The 23524-nt window shown below is 45.0% G+C and overlaps 1 protein-coding gene across 5 annotated transcripts in view; it reads left to right on the plus strand.

Moving 5' to 3' along the window:
- The first annotated feature begins 640 nt into the window (after window positions 1-640).
- Window positions 641-23524, plus strand: part of MAP7D2 (MAP7 domain containing 2) — an 89335-nt gene continuing 66451 nt past the window's right edge. For 4 of the 5 annotated variants that reach the window (XM_018043819.1, XM_018043824.1, XM_018043821.1 and 1 more), the window contains exon 1: window positions 641-804. In XM_018043819.1, the coding sequence (XP_017899308.1) occupies window positions 678-804 (127 nt within the window). In that variant the 5' untranslated portion in view covers window positions 641-677. Of the gene's footprint in view, window positions 805-931; window positions 1008-23524 lie in introns of those variants that run through there. The other variant, XM_018043822.1, reaches the window with a different exon arrangement.

Consider the following 23524-nt stretch of genomic DNA (forward strand, 5'->3'; position numbering starts at 1 on the left):
GTGCTTGGAGGGAGACATCTGTACACATGGCACGGGCCCAAGTGGCGCCTGCCGGAGGCCCTACTAGGACCTGTTGCCAGAGCTGCAGCTCTAAGTATGTGGTTGCCTAGTGTGTGTGAACTTAATGCGAGCCGTGTAAGGATTTGAATGCACGGTGTGTGAGAACGTGTGCATGCTGGGTGGGCAGGTGTGTGTGCACTGTTTGCAAGCTGAGTGAGGATGTGAGTGCATGCTGCAAGAAACTGCATTCCCCGTGTATGACACTGAGTGTATTCACTGTGTGATGATGTGTGTTTACACTGGGATGTGTACGCTGCCTGCTGTGTGTAAGCACTGTATGGGGAACGGTGTCCATGCAGTGTGTTCTTTCGCGCTGTGAAGACCAGTGTACACCTCGAACGTGCACGCGGTGTGTGGGAGCTCTGTGAAAACTAGTGTGCACATTGCATGTGCACACCGTGTAGGCGTGATGCGTGAGAGTGGTTGTGCATATTGCTAAGTGCATGAGGTACGCGCCTGCTGCGTGAGGACCCGTGTGCACCTCGCGTGTGGACGCGGAACGCATGCGCAGCTTGAGAACCGGTGCGCACATCGCACGTGCACGTCGTTGAGGGGACGCGCGCGGGTTCCACAGCGCGGCGGCAGGGGCAGTGCGCCTGTGCAGCCCTGGCATCCCGATGGAGCACGGTGTCGGCTGCGCGGCGACAGCCGGGACGGAGGGGGCTACGCGGGCCCCTCCGCTTCCTGGGAAGATGGCCGAACCGGGCGCGGTGAGGACCTCACCGCCCAACCACCGGCCTTCAGGTAGGGGACTCTCGGGCTGAGGCGGGCGCGTGGGCGCCTCAGGCCCCTGAGGGGGGCGGGGCGGGCCGCGCCGGGGGTGGGAGGCGGGGCACGGAGCCGGGCTAACACCCTCTCCTCTGCCCGGAGTCCTCTGGGCGCGGGGTCCCAGGGCCGCGCCCCTCACGGCGCCGGTGACAGGGGACACTCCCTCTCGGGCGACCTGAGTGAGTGGGTGCCATTGGGGGGTGGCTCAGGGCGGGTGGCAGGTGTGCTTGGTGTGAGGGGTGGAGGCAGAGACCATGCTTGATGCCCTAGGGGCCCCGAGCGTCTGGCCCGGTCTCCCGGAGCAGCCGGCATGGGGGGGCACCGGGGGTGGCCGAGCCGGCGCCGGGGGTCGCCGGGGCCTGCGCGCCCGCCCACTCTGCGTCTCGGGCGTCGAGCGCGAGCGGCAGCCCAGCTCGGCGCTTCGCGGCGTCCCCGGGGGGCCGAACCCGCGCGTCACCCGCTGGCGGAGCGGCCAGGTGCGAGCCCCTAGCCGGGTTCCCCTGCCGCCAGCTCGTGCCAACAGAGGCCGCGGGTACACTGCTCCGGGGTCTAGCGGGGCCGCGCGGCGGATGAGCCCCCGGCCCTCGGGGCTGCAGCTGCTGGGAGCTGAGGAGGCTCGGTCCCCGTACTGGCTGCTCACAAACGAGCGAAGCGGGCAGAGATTTTGAGGACATTTGACGGAATTTTCGATAAGCTAGTCTCGCGTCTTTTAACGTTCTGTAAAGTGGTTGCAGGTAGTGCGGGGGTGTAAGCAACGTGGAAACCGATTTCGTGTTTTTCCTGACAACACCTTTTTTTTTTTTTAAGTTAATGGGAGCTATTTTTAAGACGTGTTTTTACCGCAGTATAGCATGCTTCCCACAAAAACGCACAGATCTTAAGTAGAGGATTTGGAGATTGATCACATCGTGAAGGTCTGCGTATTTTATGTAAGGTATACCAAGGAAGGGAAGGAAATCAAGGGAAATGTTCTTGAATCACTTAAAACAAGATTTTCATGGGGGAAGTGGTATTTTTTTTATTGGGCCTTCATTTGTATCATTTAGAAAAGGAGGAGGTGGCTTAAATCTTTCCCGGTTTGCGTTTTTCATCATGCATATTTTGAAAAGCAGAATTTAACAATTATCACAGGATTGTGATATAAATACTACAAACATGTACTTCTGTTTTCGTCTTTTTTGCTTGAGAAACTCGGTCGCATCTGCTAGGGAAGAACCCAAAACCTACCCATCCGTTAGGACCAGGTTGGGGGAGGGGAACCTAATAGAATAAAACATTGGAAAAGGAAGGTTGTTAAAATTCACCTTTTAATTCGGTCGAGAGTTTAAATAAGTAGGTAGTTTTGATGTTGTAGAGTCAAGGTGGAGCTGTATGGTTGGGCCTGAAATTCATCTGTGGTATTTTATTTTATTTGAAGGCACTTAATAAGAGAAATCCCATGGACAGAGTAGCCTGACGGGCTACAGTCCATGGGGTCGCAAAGAGTCGGACACGACCTCGCGACGAAACAACCACCACAGATAAGGGTGCCATTCTTATTAAGTTCTAGTTGAAAACTTTTATTGTAAAAAATAGCTTAAAGCTATATTCCTTCATTTGACATCGGAAATACGGAAAGACATGTTCTGTGAAGGTTTAAAATATTTCAGGGACTTCCCAGGCGGTCCAGAGGGTAAGACTCCTCCCTTCCATTGCAGAGGGGAGGAGTTTGATCCCTGGTCAGGGACCTAAGATCCTGCAAGCCATCCGGTGCGGCCCCAAACAAAAGATTTTTTAAAAGATAAAATATTTAATAAACTTCCATGTACATTAGGGTTGGTGTGGAAAAATTGAAGTATTCAATCTAGGTGTCAGGTAGTACAAGGGTTTGCTCTTTGAAAGCAGGTTTTGTGAGGCTAGGTACTTTGAAAAATAATGTCATCCTCAGAGAAGTCTTGATGATAAAACCTCGGTTTTATGATTATCCATCCTCATAGTGATTATTCTTGGCCATCCAAGGCTTTATCATTTGGGACCTGTTCCTGATGAGATTCAACCTGCATTTCTTGAGGGTCAACCATTGTTCCTGTTTGTGCTGAGTGCTTTGAGGGCCAGAAAAGACAAGTTCCGGAAAGGTTTAGGCTCTCAGACAATTTCATAGTGGGGGGATATGGGCCGGCAAGTGGTTTTCCTGAGAGCTGGTGTAGAAGGTCTCATGGGAATACCTTTCTGGTTGTTTCCTCTAGCAACAGGTTCTTCTGATATTGAAATCCTGTGCAGTTTTCCCTATTATCCCCCAGTAATGCTTTCTTTCTTTCCCGTTGCCTACACCCCAGGATGGAAATGACCAGAGTACTGTTCTCTTTAATGCTTTTGTTATGTGCATGGTATAAGGAATGAGGTGCAAGCACCTGTTGCTTGAGTCTGCTTAAGTGCCTTTAGAAGGCAGGGAGAGGCAGCAGACTGCACCGGAGTCTGTCAGACTGCCTTGGTGTCACGCAGGTCCTCTGCTCCCCTCAGTCTGAAATGTGCCCTTCTCCACTTTTCCCATAGGCCCCTCTCAGTGTGAATTAAGGAACTTCGTCTTTTTTGTGCCTGTAGCACCTGCAGGAAAGCACTCTTCTTATTCCACCCATGTGATGACATCAACCTTCCAGCTCCTCTCGGCAGCTGTTCGTTGGGTGCCCACTGTGAACAGAGCCCTGACTGCCTGGGTGTGAATGCCACATCTCCTCTTCCTGCTTTCTTACCTGCAGACATTGTTGAGCTTCAGTTTTCTCACCTTTAAAATGGGTATAAGAACACCGTGGTGGAGGGAAGGAATAGAAGCACTGCTTTGAAGATGAAGGAATTAGTAGCTGTGAAGCAGTGCTTGACACAGTAAATGCTCGAGCTGGTCATTCAGTGTCCCTTCTATTAGATGATCAGCTTGAGAGTAAGGCCTGGGTCCAGGTTACAGGTGCCTCTCACAGTGCCACCTGATGCAGAGAGTGGCTGGATATCATCCTACTCATCCTCAAAGTTTTTGCACATAGTAGGTCTGTAACTGATGTTCGACAATTGCATTATGCTGGGAGCAGCTCCACTGGGTTGAGTAAATACTCGCAAGTTGGTTTAAAGGAGTGTGTCGGTGGAGAAGATTGAAATAGTGGGATTACAGAACATGTTGAACTTTACAGTGCTTTCTGCAGGTAAATACTGTTTCCTAAGTTGAATTCATTTGCCCATGGTTCCCTGGTCGGGAGGGAATTGCTTTGAGGTGAGAATCCCTTGGACAGCAAGGAGATCCAACCAGTCCATACTAAAGGAAATTAGTCCTGAATATTCATTGGAAGGACTGATGTTGAAGCTGAAGCTCCAATCCTTTGGCCACCTGATGCGAAGAACTGACTCACTAGAAAAGACCCTGATGCTGGGAAAGATTGAAGGCAGGAGGAGAAGGGGATGACAAAGGATGAGATGGTTGGTTGGCATCACTGGCTCAATGGACGAGTTTGAGTAAGCTCCGGGAGTTGGTGATGGACAGGGAAGCCTGGCATGCTGCAGTCCATGGGGTTGCAAAGAGTTGGACACAGCTGAGCGACTGAACTGAGATGAAGTTCCCTGCTCACCTCCCACCCAGATTAGGCGAATGGAAGGGTGCATAGGAAGTTCAGGAGAGACTCCCCTGGGGACCACAGTAGGGTGGGACCAAGCTCTCAACAGAGTCCGGCCACAAGAAATTCAGAGTTCTTCATCCTCTCTCAAAGTTGCATTTGAAACTTTTTTTTTAATTGTCCAGCCACGCAGCTGTAGGATCTTAGTTCCCCGGCCAGGGATTGAACCCCTCGGTAATGAAATTGCAGAGCCCTAACCACTGGACCCACAGGGAATTCCCTACAACCATTCTTGACCACTCTAATACTAAAATTGTTTGAACCTAAGAGGAACGAGTTGAGCTTGTGCATGTGTTCTAACATCATGAGTCCCTTTGGCCTTGAGAAAGACATTCCCACTCCCCTAGGTCAGGAGACAGAGAGACAAAGTTGCATTTGGTCTGGGGCTTCTGTTCTGGCTTTGTTGAATGATGGCACTGATGGACTTAGACGTGGCAGAACCTTCAGGGCAAACTCCTGGAAGCCTGTCTGACTATAAACTGTTTATTTTTTGATGTCCTGAGCCTGGTGACACAACTGGTCAAAGTCTGTCATTTCTGTCTCTAACCCTCTTTCCTCTCCAAAATTAAAGGATGTTTTCCTTTCATTCAGATGCCCCATCTTCTGAAGTGGTTCATTTTTTGAAAGAACATTTTATATTCTTTTTGAAAATTTATTTATTTTTAACTGAAGGATAATTCCTTTACAATATTGTGTTCATTTCTCCCATATATCAACATGAATCAGCCATAGGTATACATATGTCTCCTCCCTCTGGAACCTCCCTCCCACCCCTCTAGGTTGTCACAGAGTACCAAGGTGAGCTCCCTACACCATACGGCAAATTCCCATTGGCTATCTATTTTACGTATGTTAATATATATGTTTCCATGCTACTCTCTCAATTCGTCCCACCCTCTCCTTCCCCTACTGTACTACAAGTCTGTTCACTATGTCTGCATCTCCATTGCTGCCCATATAGGTTCATCAGTACCATCTTTCTAGATTCCATATATATGCATTAATATACAATATTTGTTTCCCTTTATATGATGCCACTCTCTATAACAGGCCCTAGGTTCATCCAGCTCATTAGAACTGATTCAAATGCATTCTTTTTTATGGCTGAGTAATATTCCATCGTGTATCTGTACCATAGCTTCTTTATCCATTCATCTGTTGACGGACATCTAGGTTGCTTCCATGTCCCGGCTATTGTAAATAGTGCTGTAATGAACGTTAGAGTACATGTGTCTTTTTCAGTTATGGTTTCCTCAGGGTATATGTCCAATAATAGGATTGTTGGGTCATATGGTAGTTTTGGGCTTCCCTGGTAGCTCAGCTGGTAAAGAATCCATTCCTAGTTTTTTTAAGGACTCTCCATACTGTTCTCCACAGTGACATTTTGCCTTCTATATTAGCTGTGCTAATTGACTTACACAACAGAAAGATTTTCAGGGCTGAATCAGGTAGATGAGAGATTGGGTTTTCTGGTGGATGCTGGTCAGTAGTCTGGTGGGCTTTGTTGGGGGGATTTAATAGGATAGAACTCATAATGTGCTCAGCATAGTCAGCACTCACAGGGCAGGTGGTATGATTTGGCAGCTGTGGTTTTGCAGCTGTGCTTCAAGAGCAGGGAACCACAAGTTGCCAATTTTCTTATGGCCCAGACTTGAAGGTCCTAGAATGTCCTTTCTGCTGCATTTGGTGGTCACAGCAAGTCACAGAGCCAGCCCAGATTCAAGGGGAGGAGAAATATACTCCACCTCTTGAGGTGATGTGTGGTAAGCACCTACTGTAAGAGGAGGAATCTCCCTTTCTAGAGGTTCTCTACTGTAACAGGTGAGTACCTTGAAATTGAGATGTTAAGTAAGGGAATTCCTTGACTTGGTGCATTCACTGCCAGGGCCTGGGTTTGATCCCTAGTCATGGAACTAAGATCCTGCAAGCCACAATGCTCAGCAAAAAAAAAAAAAAAAAAAAAAAAGAGAGAGAGAGAGAGAGAGATTTAAATAAGTTGGTCAAAGTCACACATTAAGTGGCGAGCCAGGGCTCAAACCCAAGTGTGTTTGACTCTAGAGTTAAGTATTTTTAATCTCCATGCCTCTGTTCTATTCCAGATAGATTATAACAAACTCCTTTTATGCATGGGCCGTGCCTCCCACATTTTCTGTACCCTACTCAAGATGTAGCTTAGTACTGTTGATACACATTTTATGAAGATTTTATGTGCCTTTTTTGTAGTACACAGTTACTTTTCTGTATAAAGTTGATGACCTTCATTTCTTAGAACTACAGCAAAAATTGTATCAACAAAAATGCTTAGAGGGAGAGAAGTTTCATTTAACAGAATCTCTTGTTTGCCAGATTCCAGGATATCAGTGGGTATCAGATTGCTTTGTCAAATAGCTACAAATGTTTCTAAATATGTGCTCTCGATTTATATCATTACTGTGTACAATAATGAACCATGAGGAGTCTGGCATCTGTCCACAGGCCATACACTGAGTACTTTTGCCCTGGACTAGCATTTCCCACGGAGAAGGCAATGGCACCCCACTCCAGTACTCTTGCCTGGAAAATCCCGTGGGCGGAGGAGCCTGGTGGGCTGCCGTCCATGGGGTCACACAGAGTAGGACATGACTGAAGCGACTTAGCAGCAGCAGCAGCATTTCCCAAAGGATGTGATACACAAGATGATTTAGATTACATGTGGACAAACTTATCTTCTCAGTTTTAGATTAATAGTCCTGTGGATTCTTTCCTTGTGTTGTAAAAGTACAACTAATACATCAAACTAATTTCATGAATATTTTCAGCATGAAGTAAAATATGAAAAAAATATTCAATTTAAAGAACAATTTAAAGAAAACTACTGAGTATAGGTTGGTGCTAGCTAATACAAATAGAATGCTAGCTTTAACTATTTAACTCAGTATATCCAAAATATTGTCATTTCAACATGTAATTAATATAAAGAATTATTAATGAAATATCTCACATTTTGTCCTTTGCACCAAGTGTTCCAAAACCAGTGGAAGACTTGACACTTTCAGCTCATCTCTATATGGACTAGTGAACAGTTCAGGTGCTCAGTAGTCACTGTGGCTAGTGGCTCACATATTGGACATGGTGATCTAAAACATTTCCCTCATGGCATAAAGTTGTGTTGGTCACATAGGGCACCATGGCATTGAGTGTTGCATGAAGAACAGGATGTATGCTGCAGTATTCCACCTATCGTAGCTCTCTTGTGTGGAAATGAAAAGATGCTTCGATAAAACGGCCTCCCCTGCAATAAGGCAAAACCTGCCTGGACCCTCAGGCTCCCAAGGGGAGAGACTGCTTCTGCTTTCCCTGATGTGGGCAGGTGCCAAGGTCCTGATACGGATTACTGTCTTGGATTATTCACAACGTGTGGAAAGGGAGTAGGCTTGGCTTCCAGGTAAATGTTGGGCTGTTATCATGGAAAAGCATAGTATAGTAGTGATGGAACAGTGGGAGGAGAGCAGTATTAGCCAGCACACACACTCCACATTCAGTGTCAGGTCCAGTGGCGAAGCCCCTCTTCAGGGTGGTCTCTGTGAGGCCAGGTCTGGCCGTTCCCCCCAAGGCTAGCACTGTGCCTTCCTAGCTCCTGTTCACCCCACTCCAGTACCCTTGCCTGGAAAATCCCATGGACGGAGGAGCCTGGTAGGTTGCAGTCCATGGAGTCGCTGAGGGTTGGACACAACTGAGCGACTTCACTTTCACTTTTCACGTTCATGCATTGGAGAAGGAAATGGCAGCCCACTCCAGTGTTCTTGCCTGGAGAATCCCAGGGACGGGGGAGGCTGGTGGGCTGCCGTCTATGGGGTCACACAGAGTTGGACACGACTGAAGTGACTTAGCAGCAGCAGCAGCAGCAGCTCCTGTTCACAGAAGCCACTCTGATTATGATCGCCAAGTTCTGGTTGACTGACAGGACACACCCCCTAACTGGAGACCACGTAATTGAACAGTTTCAGGGAATGCAGGGGCTGAGCCACCTCCAGTATCCTAGGTCTGATGATGTGGTGAAGCTGGCTCTAGCTCTAGGGGAACTCACTGGGCAGGGCCAGGCAACCACACTCACTTTCAGGACCTGCAGGACAAGTCCCTGCCCAGACCAATTTGTCCCCATCCTGTGCAACTGATCTGTCTTTGCCTTTGGTACCAAGTTAACTGTGGGTTTAGCAGGTCAGCCAGTGTGCAGCACCAACTTCTATGGTAGATCTATTAAATGCACCTTCTTCTTATCCCTGCCCTTGTTTTTCTCTTTCTCTCCCACTTTTCATATGTATTTTTGCTATATTTTGTATAAGCAGAAGGAAGGAGAGAGAGGAGGACATAAAGGAATACCTGAAATTAATAAATAGCAGGAAATGCCCCATAGCTTGAATTTTTCACCAGACACCAAAAGTCCTTTATTAAGTAGTACTATGTGTCTTTGTTTCAAAACAGCACTTTAATATGTACCCATAACTGGAAATAACCATCTGAATCATAAACTGGGTGAAACAGGATTCTCCTGCTGCGCTTATTTTTAAAAACACCTCCCACTACACACACACACACACACACACAAGATTGCGCTATGTTCTCTTCCCTTAGCACCTAGGCCTGTGCTTTCAGCATTCCACTGACTAGAGAGGCAAATGTCCTTGTGCAGGGGGTGTCTCCTCTTATGAGAGTTTGCACTTCTCTACCTAGTTAACTGTGTGTGTTCGGTTCTCTTGAGCACCAGTCAGGGGTGACAATTTGTGGTGAAATGCTATGACAACCTTCGGTGGAAGCTTTCTTTGCACGTGGGTAATTTTTGCTCATGTAGATATCTGTTATGAACAAAACTTTGTTCATTTTCTTTAGTTAGGTAACCAATATTGTTGAAGTAGATTTAGTTATATCCTCAGACAAAAAGCCCTCTTTAAAATATTTCTGATTCTAATTGCAGTTTTCTTACTGCAAAACATGTTCCTGCTCTTTTTGCCCCCCTCCTAAGTTCAGTTGAGTTCAGCCGCTCAGTCGTGTCCGACTCTGCGACCCCATGAATCACAGCACACCATGCCTCCCTGTCCATCAACATCTCCCGGAGTTCACTCAAACTCACATCCATCGAGTCAGTGATGCCATCCAGCCATCTCATCCTCTGTCGTCCCCTTCTCCTCCTGCCCCCAATCCCTCCGAGCATCAGTCTTTTCCAAAGAGTCAACTCTACGCATGAGGTGGCCAAAGTACTGGAGTTTCAGCTTTAGCATCATTCCTTCCAAAGAACACCCAGGGCTGATCTTTAGAATGGACTGGTTGGATCTCCTTGCAGTCCAAGGGACTCTCAAGAGTCTTATCCAACACCACAGTTCAAAAGCATCAATTCTTCGGCGCTCAGCTTTCTTCACAGTCCAATTCTCGCATCCATACATGACCACTGGAAAAACCATAGCCTTGACTAGACGGACCTTTGTTGACAAAGTAATGTCTCTGCTTTTTAATATGTTGTCTAGGTTGGTCATAACTTTCCTTCCAAGGAGTAAGCGTCTTTTAATTTCATGGCTGCAGTCACCATCTGCAGTGATTTTGGAGCCCCCAAAAATAAAGTCTGACACTGTTTCCACTGTTTCCCCATCTATTTGCCGTGAAGTAATGGGACCAGATGCCTTGATCTTAGTTTTCTGAATGTTGAGCTTTAAGCCAGCTTTTTCACTCTCCTCTTTCACTTTCATCAAGAGGCTTTTTAGTTCCTCTTCACTTTCTGCCATAAAGGTGGTGTCATCTGCATATCTGAGGTTATTGATATTTCTCCCAGCAATCTTGATTCCCGCTTGTGTGTCTTCCAGCCCAGCGTTTCTCATGATGTACACTTCATAGAAGTTAAATAAGCAGGGTGACAATCTACAGCCTTGACGTACTCCTTTTCCTATTTGGAACCAGTCTGTTGTTCCATGTCCAGTTCTAACTGTTGCTTCCTGACCTGCATATAGGTTTCTCAAGAGGCAATTTCCACTTCACTTGATTTTGTTTTCGGCAGTCAAGAATTATTTCTAAAGAATAATTGCTTCTTATTAATGGTCTATTAATTTCTGCATATAGAGGAGGGCATGGCAACCCACTCCAGTTTTCTTGCCTGGAAAATCCCGTGGACAGAGGAGCCTGGCGGGCTACAGTCCATTCAGTCACAGAGAGTCGGACAGACATGATTGAGCAACTAAGCACAATTTCTGTGTATCCTTAATCTTCTGGGGCGAGAGTAACTCTCTTTACAGCAAAACAGTCAAAGGAGTGAAATGAACTGTTTCACTCTACCCTAATCAGTTTCTATTTCTTTTTTTCCCCCTCAGCTTCCATTTCTCTTACTTGTCTTTTACTTTCTCTCAGTTTTGACTGAGAGACCCAAGAAGACCCAGTGCCTTTCTACTAAAGAGTGTTGAATGACCTGTATGGTACATAATTGTACCTTTATTAGCTAAAAATAAAAAGAATTCTTGCCCTCTTTTTAAAGGTGTATAAAGATGCCCTGTAGTGGTGCGTAAAGATTTCAGAGTGACTGTCTCTTATGATCAGGCCAATTCAAGCAGGAGATGTTATACACAGTGCTGTCCAGTAGAGCTTTCTGTTTTCCGTGTGTTCCAAATGGTAGCCACTTGCCACATGTGGCTATTGAGCAGTGAGGAACTGACTTTTTGTTTGTATCTGATTTAAAATAATTTTAATAACCATATGTGGTAACAGCTTCTGAATTGGACTCTGCAATTAACTAGATGTTTACTGACCTTGCCAGGTTAGATCAGAAATGAGGAGTGTGTTTTGGGCTCAAAAAGTTCCTTCAAACTCATCTATTCTTTTTTTCTTTAATTTAATTTTTATTTTATTTTGGAGTATGGTTAATTTAGTTTCAGGTGTACAGCAAAGTGATTCAGTTATACCTATACATATATCCATTCTTTTTCAGATTCTTTTCCCATATAGATTATTGCAGAATATTGAATATAGTTCTGTGTGCTATACAGTAGGTCCTTGCTGATTATCTATTTTATATATAGTAGCTTTATATATAGTATGTTAATGCCAAACTCCTAATTTGTCCCATCTATTACTTGTTTCTTCTCTACAAGCTCTGGTATTTAGTACTTGTTATTCAGGTCCTCTCAGATGTGCACAGGCCACCAAGGTCAGAACTGGCATCTAGCTCTTGTGGTTCCCATCTTGTCTGCAGTGCCATGATAGATCTACCAGACGAGACTTATTTCTGGCTCCTGGGGGCCCTGGGATGCCCTCTTTGTCCCTGCTTCAGTTTTGGTTACACACCTTGGTTGGAGGAGAAGCCAGATTGACTTATAAGGCATCATCAGATCATGAGATGAAATATTGAGCTTTGCAGCATATGGATGGGCTGTGGGGAAAACTTTTCCAGGGTGATGTTGGCAGGGACTGAGATCACAGGAGAAGCCCATAGTGGAAGGTGAGGGTGGCGAGGGGAGCCATGAGCAGTGCGGCTGAAGGAATCAGTTCTCCCTTCTCTAGGATGTGCTCACTGAATTAGGTGAGCCTCAGCTTTCTTGTCCAGCTTGCTCTTCACAACTGTGGCCTCATGTGCTGGCCTGGGAGAAGAACTTGGTCACTTGTGAGTGCACTGGTGCTTTAGGTCATCTGACTAATGCTTTCCAACCCTGACATGCTGTGGTCCTCCACTGCCAGCCCAGAAGGCTGGGGAAAAGGTAGTCTGATCTTGCCCACTCTGATTAGTGGGATCACCAGCCATGTCGGCTTATTAACCAGCAGACTTACCAGACTTCCCTTCTCCTTCTCCCATTATAACCAAGGCAGGGGGTTCTGTGTCCATCTCTCATGACCCCATCCCCACTGCCAATGCCTAGGTCAGACCCTGTCATTTAGGGCACAGCCATTATCACAGGAACCTCAGGGGTCTCTGTCTGCGTCACCCTCCTGCCATGGATCCATTGTGTTGCACTCTTGTGTGACCTTCTCTGACATCAGCCTAGCCTAAGCACAGCTTCTGCTGGGGTTTCCCAGGTTGGTTGTGTTGGAACAGGGCTCCTGCTTACCCCTCCAGCATCCATCTCTGGTCAGTGATCACACCCAGCTGGTTGTCTCCAGCACTCTCTGCACCCACATGTGCCTCACTGCCCATGCTCATGCTTGGCTCACGACTCACCTCTTCCCTGAAGCCTTTCCCGATCACACACACTTTGGGTGGGTTTTTCTTTTCTCTTCCATTTCCGTTATGGTGTTGATAACACTAATTCAGGTAAATAAGATCACGTGGAAATAAACTTGGGGTTGGCATTTGGAAAGTAAAGTGCACACATCTTAAGCACACAGTCTGATGAATATTTACATGTACATCCCTAACCAACACCCAGATCAAGAAACTAAATATTTCGAGTACCCAGATGGCTCCCCTGGGCCTCCTTCTAGACAGAACTCCCTAAAGATGGCCATTGTTCTCAACTCTTTTCACTATAGGTTAGTTTTACTTGTTTTTGAGGTTTATAGAAATAGATTCTTATAGTATGTACATTAATATTGCAGCAAAATATACATCACATAAAATTTATCATTTTAGCCATTTTTAATGTACAGTTAAGTAGCAGCAAGTACATTCACATTATTGTACAACCATCACCACCATCCATCTCCAGAACTTCTTGAGTATATAGTTTTGTGTGTGTGTGTCTTTTTTTCCTTTCAGAATTATGTCTATAAGATTCACCCATGATGTTGCAGATATCAGTGTTTCATTTCTTTTTATTTCTGGGTAATATTAGATTATCTGACTATACCTACTACAGTTTGTCTTATCCGTTCTCTTGCTGATAGGCAGTTATTTCCAGTTTTCTATTGTGAATTAAACTGCTATGAGCATGCTTGCACATATCTCTTGGTGCCCCCACACATGTATTTCTGTTGTGTGCATACCTAGGAGTTGAATTACTGGGTCAAGAAGGTAAGCATATGTTCAGCTTTTGCTGATAGTGCCAAACTGTTTTCCAAACAGTTGGAAGTAGTTCCCTATTGCTGTTATAACCGGTTACCACAAATTTAGTGGCTTATAGCAATGTGGATTTATTATCTTCTAATTCTGGACATCAGAAGTGCTAAAGTCCAGGTGTCAGCAGAGTCTTTCTGGAGCTCTGAGGGGAGAAGCCGTCACCTTGCCCTCTCCAGCTGCTGGCGGCTGCCCGCACCCCTCGGGCCGCGCCCCACCCCCCATCGTCAGGGCCAGTAGTGCAGCCTCTTCCAGTCACCTCTTCTCTCCAGTTTCTGCTGCCCTTGTGACGTGTCCTGTCTCCCACTCTAGCTTTCTTGCCTCCCTGTAGCTACATGGGGCCCAGCTGGAAAATCCTGCAGTCTCCCCATCTCCAGACCCTTACCTTAATCGCATCTGCAGAGGCCTTTTTGTCACAGAGGGTAACATTTTCATGAGTCCAGGGCTTGGAACGTGGGCTTCTCTAGGGGGCTGTGATTCTGCCTGCCATTCTGTATCCCCACCGGGAGGGCACGAGAGCCCCAGTTCTTGTCCGTCTTTGTCAGTGCGTGCTCTTGCCGGTCTTTTTCGTTGCAGTCATTTGAAGCGGACTTTGGGGCACATGCACAGCTGCCTCCCCCAGGCAGTGTGTCCTCCTTTGCTCTGATACAGATTTATTGAGCTGATCATTATTACATTATAAATATGTGTTTCCATGCCTCTGTCTTGGCCAAACTGTACACTTTTTCATGAGACAAATCTCAAGAGTAGCCAGTACAATAAGTGCTCCTTGGAGAGTAAGAAATTACTAAGGGAAGTTTTCAGCAGAGAACTGAGCAAAGCTAAAGGTGTAGATGAGCACCTATGCTTACAATCCCGTCTCTGGCTCAAGGTGGGTTTTCTCCCAAACAAAAATAGGACCAGAGCAGAGAGCATTGTTTCTAACTTCTGCACACTCTTCTCTCCCAAGGTAGTTAATCTATAAGTGAGCAGTGCCCTAGAAGGGGATATGGGCCTCAACTCCTGAGGGCGTTGGTTGGAAATGATTTCAGCGTGCATGTAAATGAGAGAGGGCCGTGCAGTTCCACAGGCCGCCTTATGGGGAGGCTGAACCTGGACCTTGCACAGAGGCTTGGGTTTTCCTTCTCCCTGGACTCGGCTCGTGTAGCAGCATGCTGCAGCTTCTCGCCTGGAGGAAGACCTTTCAAGGTAAGCCGGGTGTCCCTGATCCCAGGGAATGTCGCGTGTGTAGACTGAAACCTGCCGTGGAAGCTTCAGGCTGGGATTGCTGAGGATGGCGAAGGCAGAGTGGAAGTGATTTTGCAATGCCCCTGGACATGGCAGGCTGGGCGCAGCAGTCCTGGTGCTGGCAAGGCTGGTCTGGAAGGTGGGACAAGTGTGAGACAAAGGCAGGCAGGGTTGTGGCTCCTGCGGGAGCATCTGGACATGAGGGGCCACTTCCTATGCTTGTTCGCGATGCTCTCCTTGGCCGGGCATGCACCTGGCTCCAGGAAGGTGCTCAGGTTTCAAGGCCTTAGGCTTCTGTTTCCAGGTGCTGGGGTGTTTGCAGCGGGCCTGGCTGCCGTGACTTTGACCATCAGGTGTGGCGTGTGCATGAGGAGCTTGCCGGCCACGTGGCAGAGGACTTTCCCAGCCCTTGTGGGAAAACCTGTGTCACTGAATGAGCCTTGGCTGGTCAGCACTCAGATCCTGAGGGAGTCGGTCTTCTGAGAAAACTACTATCTCAGGGTAGACGCTCCTGGGACAGGCTGAGCAGGGCTGGTGCTGGGGACCCCCTGGCCTTTCACTGCTCTGCCTGCTGTATTCAAATTGCGGAGAAACTCAGGTGCCTGCATTCCTGCTAAGCCCTGTCCCTCTAGGACTTAGACCCTGCTCCCTCTGTGTTCCTTGTCATCCTGGACCAAGGAGGCTGAGAGCCCAATCGCTTGGAGTCCCCTTCTCAGAATCCAGATCAGGGCACCTGCAGAGACAACACCTTGAGAACATTATGATAAGTGAAATAAGCTAGTTACAGAAAGACAAATACTACATGTTTCCACCTCATGAGGGTACCCAGAAGAGTCGAATTCATAGCATCAAAGAATGTAATAGTGGTTGCCAGGGGCTGGGGGAAATGGAGAGTTACTCATCAGTGGGTATAAAGTTTCAGTTAAATAAAATTAATAAGTTCTAGAGATCTGCTGTTCAACCGTATAGTACACATTGAGCTTTTTTAAGAGTATATCATGTTAAGTATTCCTACCACAATAAAATTTTTAAAAATTTTTGATGAGTTTATCACTTACCTTCTCCTGATCAGGTACTAGTGTGGCCACTAACTTGCTGTGGGGCCATGGGTTAGTTTCACGGTCTCTTCCAGACGCAACTTCTTATGAATATAGTAGCAAATTCCTCACAGAGTTGATAGGAGGATTATATGAGGTAATGAATGCAAAGTGCTTAGTGTGGTGTCTTGCATGTAGCTCTGCTCCTTGAGGTCATGGATATCATTGTCATCATCTATGCACTGAGTACAACATGTCTATAAACATAAAATTATATGTTTGTATATATGTTGTATATTATGCAATGTATATATATATTGTGTGTATATATATACACACAACATATATGTTGTATACAACATGTATATATATGTTGTACAATGTATATATATAATATATATGTTGTATATATACATTGTATACAATGTGTATATATAGTATATATATATATGTTGTATATAATATATTGATAATGATAAATACTGGTATTGCCTTTCAAGGACCTAGTGACCTACTGAGCTGTGCTTTCTCTAATTTACTTATAATCCAAGTTTAGCACTGAAAACTACTAGAACACTTTCTAACACCATACACAAAAATAAACTCAAAATGGATTAAAGATCTAAACATAAAATCAGAAACTATAAAACTCTTAGAGGAGAACATAGGCAAAACACTCTCCAACATAAATCACAGCAGGATTCTCTATGACCCACCTCCCAGAATATTGGAAATAAAAGCAAAAATAAACAAATGAGACCTAATTAAAATTAAAAGCTTCTGCACAACAAAGGAAACTATAAGCAAGTTGAAAAGACTGCCTTCAGAATGGGAGAAAATAGTAGCAAATGAAGCAACTGACAAAGAGGTATCTTACAGTTGCAGGCTGTTTAATGGAGTGAAAAGCAGAGATATTTATCTGTGCGGTTCCGTTTTTGATTCTTCTTCCAAATGACAAGGTTAAATGTATAAGCATTAAATCTTAACTACCTAATGGGTTGAAACCTGACTAATGCAATTAAAATGTTTCAGCCTCAAATTTGTAATATAAAAAGGGTGTTTGCTCTCTGAAGTCCTTTTTGTAGCACCTTATTACCTTGAAGCAGATATCAAATATGAATTCTTAGATGTGAAGGCCCTGATTTCTTAGTTGGTTTTTATTGTAGTAAAATATACATAACATAAACTTTGGCATTTTAACCATTTTAAGTGTACAATTCAGTGACATTAAATGCATTCACAATATTATGTAACCATCACAATTATGTATTTCTAGAACTTTTTCATCATCTCAGGCAGAAACTCTGTATCATTAAGTAACTCCCCATTATCCCCTCCCCCATGTCCCTGGTAACTAATATTCCACTTTCTGTCTCTGTACATTTGCCTATTCTAGATACCTCCTCATATAAGTAGAGTCATACAATATTTTTCCCTTAGTGATTGGCTTATTTCACTTAGCATGATGTCCCCAAGGTTCATCCATTGTTGTATCGTGTATCTGAATTTCATTCTTTTTAAGGGCTGAATAATATTCTGCTATATGTATAAACCACATTCTGTTTATCTATTCATCTGTCAATGGATACTTAGGTTGCTACCACCTTGTGACTGTTGTGAATAATACTGCTGTGAAATGGGTGTACAGGTATCTTTCTGAGACCCTGCTTTTATTTATTTATTTTAATATATTTTTAAATTTTTTTATTTGGCTGTGCCAGGTCTTAGTTGTGGCACGTAGGATCTTCTGTCTTTGTTGCAGCATGTGAACTCTTAGTTGCAGCATGTGAGATCTAGTTTCCCAACTAGGGATCGAACCTGGGCCTCCTGTATTGGGAGCACAGAGTCTTAGCCACTGGATCACCAGGGAAGCCCTGAGACCCTGCTTTTCATTCTTTGGGGTATATACCCAGAAGTGGAATTGCTGGGTCCTGTGGTAATTCTGTGTTTGTCTCTAATTTTTTAAACAGTTTAAAAATTATTTTGAGGTATTGTCCATATAACATAAATCTCAATCCTGTGAAGTGTATGCAGTTCAATGGTTTTTAATATATTCACAAGGTTGTGCAATCATCTCCACTAGTCACTGGTTTTTATGACCTCTGAGGAACTAGAGTGGGAGAGAGAATCTTGAAGGTGGCTTGGGTGTAAGGGAGGGCGCTTTCAGGATTAGTATGAAACTTTTAAAAAGAAGGATCTTTGTACCAGATCCTTGAAATGCCACACAGGCTTTAGGAGGAATACTCTGCCCACTATAGGGCCGAAAATCAGAAAGGCTCCCCTGCCACCTGACATATTTTCAGCTACTTATGAGGCCTTGTTTTATGGAACAGGATATTGAGTAACCTCACAAATGGGTCACCCTCCTCAAGAATACTCTGAAAGCCTGGTTCTGTAGGATCAGGCAGGCTTTTATGTGGCTTTTTGCTGCTTTGTAGCACCTCCTATGTTTGTTTTGTCAGATGTCCTTGCCTGGTTTGGAACTGGTTCTTTTCCTTCTCTGGTTCTGATCCCATATTCTGCAACTACTTTGTTTTCAAACATGAAACAGATTGTTTACCAAAAAATGCCTTATATAGTTAATTTTTAGATTTTAGATTGCTCTGCTCTGAAGCAAACAATAAAACTCATCCACTTTTGTTATAACCTACCATTCATACATACCAGGGCGCTCTGATTTTCACTGGTTCTGCTTATGTACTTGTGGTTTGTAACATTTGTTACTTTAGAGGTGGTTTTGTTGTGATTTTCTGATAGTTGGCCAGCTTTGTTTCTTTCTTTCTTTTTTGGTATACCATACAGTTTTTCCCAGGCTTCCTGGTGGCTCAGACGGTAAAGAAACCTCCTGCAATGCAGGAGACCCAGGTTCGATCCTTGGGTTAGGAAGATCCCATGGAGAAGGGAATGGCTACCCACTCCAGTATTTTTGCTTGGAGAACTCCATGGACAGAGGAGCCTGGCAAGCTGCAGTCCATGAGGTCACAGAGTTGGACACAACTAAGTAACTAACGTACACACACACACAGAGTTTTCCCCCTCAAAGTGTACAGTTCATTGGCTTTTTAGCACATTCACAGAATTGTGCACCATCAATTCTAAGTTATTTTTATCACCTGCAAAAGAAATCCCATACCTATTGCCAGTCACTCCCTGTTTCCTCCCATCTCCCAGTCCTAGGCAACCCAGCCACTGATATACTCTCTCTACAGATTTGGGGCCAGCTTTCTTAGATCCTTGTCTACCAGTGATTTTTTTTCCCCGAAATTATAGTATAAGCCACCCACTCTGCTTTCTTTCCCTGTTGCTTTCTTGTCATCTCCCTACCTCCTCCCTCCCTCTCCTTACATTAGCAGGTTAGCTGTAAATCCTCCTTAAATAGCTGTCAAAGTAAATGAGTTGGTAGATGGGGCACAACTACAGGAATTCATCTGACAGATGGATAGACAGCCATTGTTGCACCCTGGCCGCCCTTCTAAGTCACCTGCCTTCATTCTGTTTCTGTGAGGCTGAATTTCTTTATTTTCCCCAGTTTTATTGAGAAATAATTGATATACATCACTTCATGATGGTTTGATGTACATATATGATGAAATGATTACCACAGTAGATTCAGCTAACATCCGTCTTGTAATATTGTTGTTCAGTCTCAGTCGTGTCCAACTCTTTGCAACCTCATGGACTGCAGCACATCAGGCTTCCCTGTCCTTCACCATCTCTCATAGCTTGCTCAAATTCATATCCATTGAGTTGGTGATGCCATCCAACCATCTCATCCTCTGTCGCCCCCCTCCTCCTGCCTTCAATCTTTCCCAGCATCAGGGTCTTTTCTAATGAGTCAGTTCTTTGCATCAGGTGGCCAAAGTATTGGAGCTTCAGCTTCAGCATCAGTCCTTCCAAAGAAATCCCAGGGTTGATTTCCTTAGGATTGACTGGTTGGATCTCCTTTAAGTCCAAGGGACTCTCAAGAGTCTTCTCCAACACCACAGTTGAAAAGCATCAATTCTTCGGCACTCAGCTTTCTTCACAGTCCAATTCTCGCATCCATACATGACTATTGGGAAAACCATAGCTTTGACTAGGCGGATCTTTGTTGCCAAAGTAATGTCTCTCCTTTTTAGTATGCTGTCTAGGTTTGTCATAGCTTTTCTTCCAAGGAACAAGAGTCTTTTAAATTTACGCTGGCGACACTTCACCCCATCAAATACCTCTTTGGAAAAACAAAAACCACATAAATCTTAAAGTTTAGTTATTCAGTAGGTCTGAAGCTACTGAGGTGACTGGGAAGGAGGGGCTGTCCTCAAGGAGGGGGCCTTGGTGGGCAAAAGTTTATTTTGAAAACAGTAAGATTACAGATTGTAAGAGAAAAGATTAAGATTACAGATTGACAAGAGAAAAGGCAAATTGTGAATCGCACTCCTCATTTCTGAGAATGATTTTTGCAGAGTAAACCCACAAGGTCTTCAAAGTGAAGTCTGAAGGGTCACAGCTCTGTGCAGGCTTCTCTTTGGGTTGTTCCACGGGAAAGGCTCCTGCCATTCAAGACAATGCGTGACAAACGCCCGTTTGTGCACCACAGCTGGGTTTGAGGCACGCTTGCCTGTTGCGGCTGTCACTGTTTCTCTCCTTTTCTCATCACAAGAATATAAAAACTGATAATACGTGTTTTTTCAAATCTTGCAAATACTATACCAAAGAAAAACATATGCCAGCCCATCACAGCAACCCAGCTTGGATTCACATTATTTTAAATTAGCCAGACTGTCACACTTAAAGGTCACTACATACATTTCTATTACAGCTGACCCCAGACCAGTGCTTATGTGACCACTGCCTTTAAAAACAGCACACTAAACAATTCTCAGACTCTAGTACAGTGGCTCTCAACCAGAGGTGATTGTATCTTCCAAGAAACACTTGGCGGTATTCAGAGACATTTTGGGTCATCATGACATGGGGGAGGCATGCTACTGGCATCTAGTGGGTTGAGCGCCTGTGATGTTGCTGACGAGCCTATGGCGCCAGGACAGCTGCCCTGACATACACTAAAGAACGAGCTAGCCGAAAATGTCAGCAGTGTCAAGTTTGAGAAACCCTGCTCTAATAACTTGCACTACAGGTGAAAAGTAGAAAAACTTCCTCCTCACTGAATACAGCTTGGTTCTTCCCACATCAATGCACAATAGCATGAAAAAATCTAGAAATTGATATAGAATAAACATGATTCCCATTTGGACAATTATAGTTTAAAACTGTAGCAACTTATAGTAAATATCCATTGTATTTAAAAATTCTTCTTCAAAAACAGATAATAAGTATCTTAAAGGTGTTTGACAGCATCAGTAGGGACAATTTGTTCCCTAGGCAGGACCTAAAATTACTAAGAGTGGCTAAATTTACAAGAGTAAGTGATAAGGGTTGTTTTGTAACAAGCATCTTGGAACAAACTGCCCCAGTGCCGCCTTCCTGGATGGCAGCACAGTGAAACCACAGCGCAAAATCTGAAATGGAGGCAAAGGCAATAAAATCACAACAAATGTCCTGCACTCATAGGGGGAACTGGGAAGGGGGCAGAAGAGAGACGGATGGAGCAGCTCTGATGCTATAAAATCAACAAGCATTTGAAAAGTGGGTTTACTTGATTTGATCAGCACTAACAGGAAATTCTTATATATTTGATCAAAGTTTTTTTTTTTTAAACACAGCATTTCCTTTGGGCACTTTTTTCCCCCATAAAAGAATCAGCAAAAACGTAGGATGCTTCACGACTGCAGACACTGTGTCCCTTTTTATAGTAAAGGAAGGATATTTCTGTTCCCAAGGCAACCCGAGGTTTCACTCATCAACATGGCACCAACATTTTCATGAAGCACAGTATCTGATCTTCTGAGGTTTCAAAATTTGGGAGTTTTCTGCCTAAGACAGGGCATGATGGTCCCCACCCCGACACACATCTGAGTTGTGCATCAAACATAAGAAAAAGGATAAAGAGCAGGTATCAGGTAAAACACTTTCTCAAGTTTTTCTCCAGGTGCTCATTTCAAGCAGATAACAAGGCATTTGGTCCAAACTGGCTCTCAGACATTTTGCTCTTTTGCCAGAGAGGATGTCCACTGGGAACATGTAAGACCTAAAGCAGTTCAAGGGCAGGGGAGTGCTGTGGGCAGCCTGGCCCTTCCAGAGCCCTGCCCGTACTGCCCTCCTGCTCTGCCCTTCACGCGGCCAAGGCCGTCCTGCACCCAGCCTCTCCCTCCTGGCCCACAGCGGGGCCTGGAAGGGGCAGGGCGGCATGTTCCTTGCCTCCCCTTCCACTTGTTCTCTGCCTGCCTCTGGCCTGTGGAAAACTTTCACCAAAGAATAAGTTTAATCAGAGAAATGAGAAATGGCTGAAACAAAGGAAAAACAGTCTAAGGAGAATAAATAATAACAATGTAGTCATTAAGCATAGTCAAGGACCTTTAGTTCTTTCTCAAGGGCTGTAGATAAAATTCAGAGTCATATCCTGTGAGCTGTCTCATAGATACTAAAACCCCAGGCGGAGAAGTTAACTACATGAGGACCAGACTGTATCCAGGACTTGAGCTGCCACAATTCCGAGAACTGACCGCAAAGAAATGGGAACAAGTGCACCCCGGAACTGAAGATTAACTGTACCTACAACACAAGATGATGCTGGTCAGACCACCAATGACCAATTTGAAGATGACTGCTAGAGATGACTGTACTGTTCCCACATGGAGTGCCCCCACATCACTCTGTTCTATAAATGCTCGTCACTCACTCCTGCGTCTTGTTGGGGGCGGGGCAGTCCGGCCTTTGGACAGATGTCCGCTACCCTCCCTGCACAGTTGCTGGCATCTGAAATAAAGCAAAACTTTCCTTTTCTACCACCCTGGCCTCTTTACTGGCTTTTGAGCGCAAGCAGGTTGTGGATCCCCAATGCATACCTTTCGGTAACAGGCCAGGGCCGGCCTGAGGCCACAGAAACCTGTATGCCTCTGTGAGCTACACAGTGAATTAAATAATCGCAGATGAGTGTTCATGGGATATGATCAGGAATGGAATGGAAAGGGAAAAATGCATTCTAGCCCAGAGAAGTGTAATGCTACAAAAAAAGGCATTTGCAATAGAAAACAGAAAGTTTTGGTAGTCAACAAAAGTGGTAATAATTTGGGGAGCTTGAAAAGTAGCTAAACTGTGGAGCTTCGACAACACCAAGTTTAGAGAATAATGCTGGGTGATGACAAGAATAAGCAACATCGACATCCTATGCCAGTGCTAAATATGTTACACTCTGAGCTCATTTAATTTCCCAGCAAATGAAGTTCAGTTCAGTAGTCGCTCGTCGTGTCGACTCTTTGCGGCCCATGAATCGGCAGCAGCCAGGCCTCTCTGTCCATCACCATCTCCGAAGTTACTCAACTCATCGTCCATCAAGTCAGTGTGACCATCCAGCCATCTCATCCTGTGTCGTCCCCTTCTCCTCCTCCCCAATCCCTCCCAGCATCAGGGTCTTTTCCAATGAGTCAACCTTCGCATGAGGTGCCAAAGTACTGGAGTTTCAGCTTTAGCATCATTCCTTCCAATGAACACCCAGGACGGTCTCCTTTAGGATGGACTGGTTGGATCTCCTTGCAGTCCAAGGGACCTCTCAAAGAGTCTTCTCCAACACCACAGTCAAAAAGCATCAATTCTTCGCGCTCAGCCTTTCTTTCACAGTCCAATCTCTGGACAAAAACCATAGCCTTGACTAGAGCGGACTTTGGTTGCAAAGTAATAGTCTCTGCTTTTTAATAACG

Source organism: Capra hircus (genome assembly GCF_001704415.2).
Source record: "Capra hircus breed San Clemente chromosome X unlocalized genomic scaffold, ASM170441v1, whole genome shotgun sequence".
In the NCBI taxonomy this organism is placed as follows: domain Eukaryota; kingdom Metazoa; phylum Chordata; class Mammalia; order Artiodactyla; family Bovidae; genus Capra; species Capra hircus.